At 36.0% G+C, this 11,433-nt stretch overlaps 2 protein-coding genes across 2 annotated transcripts in view; one reads left to right on the top strand and one right to left on the bottom strand.

Moving 5' to 3' along the window:
• The first annotated feature begins 793 nt into the window (after positions 1-793).
• Positions 794-11,433, top strand: part of LOC117114748 (dermatan-sulfate epimerase-like protein) — a 61,366-nt gene continuing 50,726 nt past the window's right edge. Inside the window, exon 1 of the mRNA XM_033258439.1 lies at positions 794-810. The gene's annotated coding sequence lies outside the window, so the exon portion shown is untranslated. The remainder of the gene's footprint in view (positions 811-11,433) is intronic.
• LOC117114747 (replication factor C subunit 2-like) lies at positions 8,018-11,186 on the bottom strand (the record flags this gene model as incomplete). Its single annotated transcript, XM_033258438.1, has 3 exons — positions 8,018-9,185; positions 10,126-10,227; positions 11,071-11,186. Coding segments are annotated over 3 exons (540 nt in total), but the record flags the coding sequence as incomplete, so codon positions are not given.

The following is an 11,433-nucleotide window of genomic DNA, read 5'->3' on the forward strand; positions in this document are numbered from 1 at the left end:
CCGTTGTTGAGAAACATTGGCGTTTTTCACTTTTATAGATCTGGTCCCATCTTTGAATATATGCCATTCAATTTTAATTGATTTGATCAGCCTGCGCTTGCATGTAGCTAGATACAACTACACATAGATAATATTTCTGTAATATGAGGTGTATATACCCACTCAAATAGACGCAGGGTAAATTTAAGAAAAGATTTTAACTTTCCACAAGACGATCCGTTGTTGAGAAACATTGACGTTTTTTACTTTTTAGATCTGGTCCCAACTTTGAATATATGCCATTCAATTTTAATTGATTTGATCAGCCTGCGCTTGCATGTAGCTAGATACAACTACACATAGATAATATTTCTGTAATATGAGGTGTATATACCCACTCAAATAGACGCAGGGTGATCTCGAAAATCACAAAAAATTTGCATTGTTAAACAAAGCGGCTACTTTGAGTGCAGATAACTTCAAAAGGGAAGGGATAACCGTTAATCTAAGGCCATATTTGTGAAATATGGCGAAAAATTTGTTAGAATACCAAGTTTGACCCTGATAGCTATTACCAATCTCCTGTTATAAGCTTCCAAAGTTGAAGTAAATTGCGTTTGCACATCTTGAAGAACCACGCCCCATATTTTTGAGGATTCAATATCTCGAAAACTACATATCCTATGAGGCTAACTTTTTTTTTTTTTTTTTTTTGGTTTTTCATACAGTGAATCATTTTTATGAAGTTTCATCAAAATCTGAGATGGTCATACAGGAATTTCTTTTTAATCTGGTTGATTTGACATGGAATGACCCTACAATAGGTCAAAGGTCAGAATGTACCATTTCCGGTCACTATTTGAATATATTTTTCATTAGGACGACTATAAACATGAATCTTCTGAAAAAGTTGCAATCAATTGTGAGTCTCTATGACCAGTAGTTACCGAGATATGACATTACAAGGTCAAAGGTCAAACTTTCAAAAACCGCATTTCCCGCCATTTTTGGATAAAAAGTTGTATTACAACAAATAGGAACATGCATATTGTGAACAATTTGAGACCAAAATCAAGTCTCTCTGACCAGTGGTTATCGAGATACAAGCGTCCAAATCAACAGGCGGCCATTTTAAAAAACGCCCCCAAACGGGACTTTCCCCCAATATCTGGGAGGTATATAGGAGCTATATTTTATCTAAATTGGTCCATCTTGCCAAATCCATCGAGAAACAAAGATATCCTAAAATTAGTCACGGATCTCATGAAAATGACTCTACTATTTGATAAAGGACAATACTACATCGCGTAGCATAGCTCTCAACGAATGTAGTCCTGTAAATAAATGAATAAAGAAATTGTGTAATAAAATGCCTCTGGCGGGACTCGAACCTGCGACCTCTCGCTGTCAAGGCGAGCGTCATAACCATTAGACCACTGAGGCTTCATGGTTGAACAGATTCAAATACCACCAGATTCAAATACCACATATATATATATGTATATATGTGTGTATATATATGTATGTATGTATATGTGTGTGTATATATATATACTTTATATGTATATGTATTTATATATGTATGTATATATGTACGTATATGTATGTATGTATATATGTATATTATGTATGTATATGTATGTATGTATGTATGCACGTATGTATGCATGTATGTGTGTATATATGTGTATATATATATGTTTATATATATATATATGTATGTATGTATATATATGTATGTATGTGTATATATATGTATATATATATGTATTTATATGTATGTATGTATGTATATATATATATGTAATTATATATATATGTATATGAATGTATATATATGTATGTATATATATATATGTATATGTATATATGTGAATGTGTGTATGGGTGTATACGTGTATGTATGTGTATACACATACACATTAGCGATACTACTTTCACCTTAAGGTACTGTTTTTAACCCTCTTCATTGTTTTAGTTTCTCCCTATGGATACTTCTAAGCTCCTATACATATATACAGACCTTGATTTAAAGAAAAACGAGGAGAGCTACTAACAGCTCTCCTTAAGATATTGAGGAGAGCTGTTTTTTAGCGACAAAATTTCGTCAACGGCCATTAGGATTTTTAGCACTATACTGTGACACTGTGCAAAATTAAACAGTAAAGAGTGTTTGAATCAAATTCTGATAAATGCAGGGGTTTAAATAAAATAAACACAATGACAAACAATATTTATTGGAGTTTCACAATACAGATTTATTTCTTTAACAACCAAGATAATGATGTTTGATGTACATATATAGTAAGTATAAAAATTTCTACTGAAGTTTGTGGAGATGAAGGTAACATGGAGTGTTAGCCAACTTCATTGGAAACAAAAATGTTTACTTTTAAATCAACACCTTTTGAATTTTACATTTTTTTTTTGGCTTTCATCTTTTTGCTACTACGGACGATGTATTAATATGTATGTTTTATTCTAAAATTGTGTCACAAAATAGCTAATCTAGATAATAATCCTAGGGAATTCCCTCAATCACGTTGTAATACTGAGGCATGTGTATTGTTAATGTTATTGCTTGCCTCGTTTTGGAGTTCAATGCTGCCACTGGCCTCGCATCCCGCTGGCCTGTCATCCATGCGGCATGTTAATCACACCAAAACGTTTTGTTTTTCCGACATTAACATGTAGTTTCTTTCTAATTATTTAAAAAAAAAAAAAAAAAAAGATAATTTTAATTGTTATTAACGCAAGTTCAAGCTGTCTGTTTACCTTCAACGCTAAGTGCCGTGTAGCAGTGTCTTTGTTCACGAAAGTTGTCCCTCGCACGTATGCCTCCAGATCTTGCATAGCCTTTGCTTTTTTATTTTTCCGTCTGTTTTTATCTTATCGATATATTTTGCGCATAATTTGCACCAAATGTTTGTCACCAAGATATTTTGTTCGACTGCAGATGACTCGTAGCGAAATGATTTTAAACCCCAGTGTACAGAATTGCCCTTTAGGCTTTACGGGCCTAGGTTGCACCATGATCAGTTCGAAGCTAGCCCAAGCAAAGATCTTTGGCCCAAGTTATTACTGTTTTTTGTTGCTCTGTGATTGGCTGCGCACTGTTTTTAAGTGAAGCGAAAAAATATGCAGCCAATCAAAAGCTCAGAAAAATTGATTGCGGGAATAATTCGCCAATGCTAGTGAAAAAATTGTCTGCTTAGTAATTTTTTTAAATTTAAATAAGTAAATGTACTGAAAAAAATAAAACAAACATACTTACTAAAAATAAACTGTGGTGGTCGGCAGGCTGCATACTTACAAAACTTACCTTACACAGCCAATCATGTGTTTGTACATGTCGCTCACCGGCGGCGGTCGGTTCCTCTCCTGCACACACAGTCAGTGCATGGAGGTATTATTCTCAATAATACCTCCATGGTCAGTGCGAGCATAAATTCAATTAACTAGCCCTGACTTAATTTTTGCGGTTCTTTCGTACCATTTATTTTACGTAATAGTAGTTCCTGATGATGACATAATTAATGTCGAAATATTGAATCCCAACACGATGGCGTGTATTTCAATAATAGTAGTATAATAAATATTTTAGTATGTTAATAAATAGTAAGTTTGTTTCGTGGTAGTTTCCTACCAATTATTTCACGTCAAAATTGTTAGTATCCAGGTTAGTACACTTTACATATCCCTAGCTGTCACAACAGCCGAAACTGCAGGCGGTAATCGGATCGTCGGTACACAAACATGTGGTTAATATCCATCAATGCCTGCCGCTGCCTTTGGTAGCTGTGCGCAGAGAGAGTGCATTGATTCACATTTCAGTACACACGACGTACACGCTGCCTGCTATGTAATCTGTATTTTTTGTCGCTCCCTAGGAAAATTCAGGAGCGGTATTGACTGCTCTCCTCGCATCATTTTGAGGAGCATATATACTGTCTCTTATACACATCTAGATGTGTATAAGAGACAGTATAGTAAGTATAAAAATTTCTACCTGTCTCTTATACACATCTATGTATTACTGTGTAAATTGTTTGTTTAATTCAAATTTTTATAAGTCGAATTTTGGCTATATCGATGGAATTTTCCGGTCCGGATAGGCCGGTTTTAAAGTAATTTTAACTACACAAGTCGAAGTTCCAAATTTAGTAGCGCACGTAGGAAAAATACACAGCCGTGGGAAAATACGAAGTTCAATCCTTGTTGTACAGCAACAAGTTAGCCATGTCAAAACTAACATCTGAGACAGCGCGCTGTGGAACTTGGCACACGTGATCGTATGTCGTAAGTTGTAGTCTACTCTCACAATACAGACACCCCTCTGGACCGGCTCCAATGTTCAGTTTTTCCAGTTCAGTTTGTAAAACTTGTATTGAACCCATTTCGAAGAAGATTGTTGTAGTCAGGGCCTAGCTATTTAATTAATTTATCAAAGCCCTGGATTCTTTTGACTGCCTAGCCTACGCAAATTCGACACATTAGGCCTATTTAATAATACGTACAGTACCTGTTGTTTTGCTGTACTGCTCAGCAAATTTAATAATTACCAATAAAACTGATGCGACTTTTATATTGTTTTTGCGTGCATTTCTTTAGGTCTGATTATGTTTTTCCAAGCACGCATTCTTCGCTGGGAATGCCACTTGCTGGTCGGCAGTCTAAATGTAAACAGAACAGGTCGCGCCCCAAAAACTCTGCCTGCCCGCCAATTGGTCCATTTTCGTGGGGTGTTTTGCAGACTAGACATGTGCTTCGGCTGTGATGACGTCAGATCGCCCAAAGTTTCATAGTGCGTGACAGTAACAAGCTCGGTGTATTAATCAAGAATGTTTTAATTGTTAAAAACAAATTTATAAAACAAAACAAAAAACAAATAAGAAACCCTCATGGTATATTTTAGAGTCAAATCTAAATAAACCTAACAATATATTTTATTCTCTACAAATTTCCTCCGTAATTAAATTAGCATTTGAAATTTACAACGACGAATCTAAAGAATTTGAATTAGACGTCTACCAGTAAAAAGCTTGCTTTGTTGAGTTCCGTCTTTTATTGCAGGTTGATTCCAAATGGTTTTTAAGGATTAAAAGCAAGAATTATACGCTTATTAAAACATTGGAATGCGTAAATTTCACTTCATAATTAACCAACAAAACGTCTACTGGTGTGTCGTATTAATCAACAGATAATCTCCATGGCAATGCGAGTACAGCTATTAAGCATCTCGTTTTCACAGCGTCTGGTATGCTTGTGTTAAAAGATGTCTATTAAACTATAGTCTGGTTTTTCGAGTGAGCGTTACCGTCCTGAATTGGACAAATCGTCCGAAATTTAGAATAGGGAGTTCATGTTTTTGGAAAGTATTTTATTAAAAGAAGAATAGAAATGACTTTGGGACTAAAGAAAATGTTCGGTTTTGCGTGAAATTCGATTTTGTGGGCATTGAGTGCAAATAGTATTGTTCTATGTTAATTTTTTTTCCTGAAAATGTGCAAGTCGAAATCTGTATAACTCGAACTTTTTATGCCAGTCCCATTAGATTTGACTTAGGCGAACTCGACTGTATATATAGATTAAAAGACAAAATACTGAAAAACAACAATGCTGTGGGAAACAATGGCTGGATCTCAGTAGAGATACAAAAATGATAAGCAACAGCTAAAAAGTAAACGTAAGTAAACAGCCAGAAATAGAACCAGAGCTTTCGGACAACACTAGTCCTTCCTCAGTGGCGAGTGAGTGAGGGTAGAAAAAGCTAGATGATATAAAGTGAGAATTTCATGCAAGCATGATTAGAAACAATAGGCTGGGTGAGATTAGGATAAACAGACTAAACAAGTAAACAGGAAGGCCAAAACTAAACTTTAGAGGCAAGCCTCAATAAATAAGCCAAATGATTTATCCAGAATAAATTGAAATGCCATTGGTTTAATTTAGTGTACTGGGAGGACGTTCCTAATATTGAGTCCAAATAATGTGGTTGTTTTAAGTAAAGATTCCCAGTGATTCTCTTTATCTTTGCGATTTTTGTCGCTCCAACTGGCATTATGGTCAATTGCAATCACTTTGAAATTTGAAATTGAATGACCAGCTAAGTTGAAATGTTCGGCTACTGGTTGATCAAGCTTAGATGTTCTGATAGCTGATCTATGCTGTGTCAAATTCTCATACGGAGAGTGTTTTTTGTTTCTCCGACATATTGTTTACCACAAATATTACAATATATGAGATAAATGACATTTTTGGTGAGGCAATTAATTGATTGCCTTATCCGAAATATGTGGTTTGTTTGGTTGCTCTTGAATGATTGTGTAGAATCAAGCAAGGAGCATGTTTTGCATGATGAACCACAAAGATGAATACCCAAATTTCGGTTGTCGCAAGAGTTAGTTTGCCTCTTGAATTTAGATCGTACTAATATATCACGAAGGTTAGGTGGCCTGCAATAGGCTATGAACGGTGTATCCGGAAAAACAGACCTAAGACGTTTCTGAATTATAGCCCTTAGTGGTGGTAACCTAGGGTGATATGTAGTGACCAGTGGCACTCTGGTCGATCGCTGACGTGGTTTGTACGTCAGTGTTTGAGCATGAGGTATGTCCTTTGCTTTTTTTACAGCATTTTCGATTGGTCCTCAATGATAATTTCTATTCCGGAGATGTCCGGATAGCTCTTCTGTGCGATTCTGAAAATCTAAATCCGAAGAACAAATGCGTCTCATGCGCAATGCTTGGCTGTACGGAATGTTTTTTGTACAGTGCGGGGGATGACAGCTGCTAGGGAGCAGGTACATATGCTTATCCGTGGGTTTACGGACAGAGATCAGTTTTGAGTGCACCATTTTCCATGGTCACGGTGATGTCCAGAAAATCTACACTGCTTGTGGATTTGTTAGCAGTGAATTTGATTGTGGGATGAGCTGAATTAATGTTCAATAGTAACGTATCCAAACTATCTTCACCATGGGTCCAGATCATGAAGATATCATCAATGTAACGAAACCAAACATCTGGTTTCTTGGGCTGTAGGGACAGGAAATTGGCCTCAAATTGTCTCATAAATAAGTTAGCAAAAGATGGAGCCATTTTGGTGCCCATCACTGTGCCATGAATTTGAAGGTATGACCGTCGCTGAAAACAAAGTTATTATTGGTCAGAATCAGCATGATAAGTTCACGGAGATGTGATTTAGATGGGGTTTTGCCCCGAATTTGCTTGTAATTTGAAATGCACGCATTAACACCTTCTTCATGAGGGATATTAGTATATAATGACGAAACATCAAGTGTAGCCAGAACAGTATTTTTAGGTAAATTTGAAATTTGGTTAATTTTGCGGATAAAGTCCGTGGAGTCCTGAATGTACGAGGGGAGAGCAACAACATATGGTCTCAATAAATCATCCATATATTCAGAGATTTTTTCTGTAGCAGTACCGTTGCCCGAAATAATGGGTCTGCCAGGATGGCCTGCTTTGTATATTTTGGGTAGGACATAGAAACGTCCTGGTGCCAGATCGACTTGGATGAGATGGGGTCCAATTTTTGGATCGATGGAACCTTTTTTAACCCTTTCACTGCTGTAGGTATATGCACCCCCTGTGCTGGGACTTTTTTTAACGAAAAAGGTTAATTTTTAAAATAATTCAAAAAAAATACTAAAAGAGGTTATTTCGAAATTCTTTTTGTGTGTTGGGGCGAGCAATAGGTTGGCCTATGCGAGGAACATTGATACTTGGTATTTTGCATAATTAGGTAGTCATGTGACCTCAAAGTCGCCATTTTGAATTTCTGTTTTTTCTCAAATTTTGATAAAAAAACCCAATTTTTCCCAATGAAATTTTTATGGAATGTTTTTTTTTTTACTTTATAATGATGCAGACACACAAGATGAATAAAAACAAAAAAAAATGAGTTAGTTTGATCGTTTTATTCCAAAACCGCAAATAATTTTTCAAAATTGTGAAAATATAAAATTTTGCAGAAAACCACTGTTAGATGTACTTTTTGCCATACGTTTTTATTTGTGCTTTATATAATCCAGGTTGTAAATATAAATGCATCGTTGCAAACATCATACGGTTACTTTATTTTAGAACTATACAAATTAGCCTGTTCTATTGTGTGAAATGTGGAAAGGAAATCTGCGGACAAGGCATTGCCACCTTGACTCTGTGCATGGCCTCCCAAGTTGAGAGAATCATCGTTTTCGTCCTTAGAATCACTGTCGTCACTATCATAGTCGACTGGGGGAAAAAAAATGCAAGAATCATCCAATTCAAAGTTATCTTCACTATCCGTATCTGCAAAGATCTGGTCCATAGCTTCGTGGACATTGTACCGTCTGTTTTGAGGCCGTGCACCCGCCATTTTGCGCCTAACCACTCGAAAACACTTTTTTCCGATAAAAGGTTAATTATAGTTCATAGAAAAAAACTATAGAGGGCACAGAACCTCTTCCTGATTTTTAACAATATTTTTTCTACATACCCGGTAGTACCGGGTACGCGCAATTCAACAATATGTGTTTATACCCGGTATTACCGGGTACACGCAGTGAAAGGGTTAAACATTCCTCCTGTACTGGAGGGGTCAAATATAGAAGGAACAAATCAGGGGTGGCGCCAGCGGGGGATTTGGGGGGGTAGAGGAGAGCTAGCCCCCCCGCCCCGTCGGGGAGAATAAACACAATTCGTCGGGGAGAAGCTCGACCACGCCCACTTTGCTTTCGTCAGGGAAATCTGACCCCCCGTCGGGCAAATCCTGGCGCCACCCCAGGAACAAATCCTTATTGGTTTTAACTGTTTCATATACATCTTAAAAGCCTTTGGAAATCTGGTACTTTTTTTTTTCTGGTACACTTTTTTTTATTTTATATAAATGTGAATGACATCATTATTATTATTAACAAGGCAAAGAGACAACTCTTCCCAACCTGCCGCATGTCACCCTGTGATGTGAAGATGATCGCCTCCAGCCCCTCGTCTGTATATGTAACATTCTCCGCCTCGCACACCTCTAACAGCCTACTGAGGACCTGTGCATCTGTCAACTTTGAGTAGCGAAGTACGGCACATCTTGACTGTATCGGCTCAATGATCTTGTCAGAAGTATTGCAAGCTAGAGCGAAACGAGTTGTCTTGGAATAGATCTCCATGGTACGCCTAAGAGCCTGCTGTGCGCCATCGGTCATGCTGTGAAATAATACGCTGTGTTTAAGGCCTAGACAGATTGGTGTAAAACAGTATATTCAATAAAAACAGAAAATCATTTCAGAAGCCATTAAGGCTGAGCAGGGCTGAAGCTTGTCTCCAATTTTGGAGCCTGAAGCACATGAAAGTGTGATGCTTCCTATGGGATTTGTGTTATAAACAGTTACCATAAAACTCAAATAGAAGCCCTGGGCCTCTTTTTTTAGGACTGTTGGACTGTCAAAATGAATACTAAACAACATGTCTACTATAAACATATTTCAACCATGAAAACCTGTTAAAAAACAAGAAAACAATTTTTTTTTAAATTACAGGAAAGTATTTTTATCCAATCACAACATCAGAGATAACAGTCTGTATCATGGAATGTATTAATCAGCATTAAATGACTTAAACTACTGAATTAACAAAGTGTGTTTTTCTTTGTTTATGTTTCTTTGAAATTTATTTACAGTATAATAGCCCTACAGCATAATCTCGAAAAGAAGCCAGAATATCTTGAATAGACACTTAGCCCATGGGCTTCTTCTTGAGGAGGGCTTCTTTCTGAGGTTAAGAGGGGGCTTCATTTCGAGAAAGGCTTCTTCTTGAGATTAGTCCATAGGGCTGCTATTCATGTTTTTATGGTATGAAAACAGAAAAATTAAACTTGTTTCGGACTGTATCTTACTTTACACTTTTAAATTAGCTAATACTCTTTTTATTATTATTTAATTTTTCAAAGTTCTACAGTACATGTTTTCTTAATTCCTATTATTTTTTTCTATTGTATGTTAGATCAGTGAAATGTCATTAATTATAAATATAACAAATGAAATAACGAAGTTGAATAAAACAACAGAATCAAATAATAATTATAAATTAGATTTTAATACACTAAGTAGAATGAGATGATACTGCTGATTATCATAAGAGATCTTACCTATCTGCTTCATCCAGAATTACAATTTTCTGTCTTCCAACTGGTAAAGTCACTTTCTTCTGTGCGAACATTTTAATCTTGTTTCTTACAACGTCAATACCCCTGAAATAATTGCAAAAACAGAAGAATGTATAATATCTCCTTATAGCAATCTGATTTAATATTAACTAAAATGATAAAATTTATGACAATATTTAGATATATCAATTTGTGGTGGATAATTATTTAACTGCAGCTAGTATATTTATATCAGTATTTTAATACTTAGTACAAAATTTACATTCTGAAGAACTATATAGGATTAGTTCCTATTTCTTTCACATTACAAGGTTGTTATTCTAGCATTTTTAAATTGTTTGTTTTATTTTAATCGGTTTCAACATTAATACAAGGATGCAATTGGTCTAGTGATAAAGACACAAGTCCTACAACCACATATCTACAATGTCTGTAAGAATGCCAGTCAATTACAGCAAATGCCAGTTCAAGCGGATGCATTTAGTGCGAACAATAACAAGCCAGACACGATGGCGTCCATTTCGATAATTGGAGTATGTATTATATTATCTTATCCACTTTTTAAAAGTGAGTGGAATAAAAAACAACTATGATAAGATAAATCATTATTTTTAGGAATGCAGGTATGTTTAATTTTAAATTGTTAACCTAAAAATCAATAAAATATAGGCCAGAACCCACCAGGGCTTTTCCCTTGGCTCCCAGGCAAAGCTTGAGCCTCAGCTGAATGCAAATTGTTAGTTCAAAATAGAACATATTTAAGTAATTCGTACATAACTCGCACAGGCTGTTGTTCGCATACGTGGTTCTTTTTTCCGCTTGAACTAGCATCCGCTCAAAGTAAATTCCGCTTGAATCCGCTCGAAATGGCATTTGCTCGAAGTGGCATCTGCTCAAATTGACTGGTCCCGTCTGTAATACACTCACCTATCATTGGACGCATTTAACTCCAGAACACCTTCCTTGTAAGCAGAACCTAACAACTTCCTGGCTAAACACAGGATGCTTGTAGTTTTTCCAGTTCCTGGTGGACCCTTGATAAAGCATAGAAAGTAGTAAAATTGTTAATTACCTTCGCCAAGGAGGTTATACATTCAATGTTGTCTGTCAGGCTGCCATTTTTCCTGTCTGTCTGTTTACAAGATTATGCAAAAACTAATGAATGGATCATCATAAAATTTAGTGGAATGGTAAATAATAATAAAAGAAAGACACCATTTAATTTTCGGAGGAAAGGTTAAGGACAAAATTAAATTATTGACCCTAGAGCATAAAAAGAAATAAGGGAAT

Source organism: Anneissia japonica, unplaced genomic scaffold (assembly GCF_011630105.1).
Source record: "Anneissia japonica isolate Jap-2015-1 unplaced genomic scaffold, ASM1163010v1 scaffold65_len388318_cov190, whole genome shotgun sequence".
In the NCBI taxonomy this organism is placed as follows: domain Eukaryota; kingdom Metazoa; phylum Echinodermata; class Crinoidea; order Comatulida; family Comatulidae; genus Anneissia; species Anneissia japonica.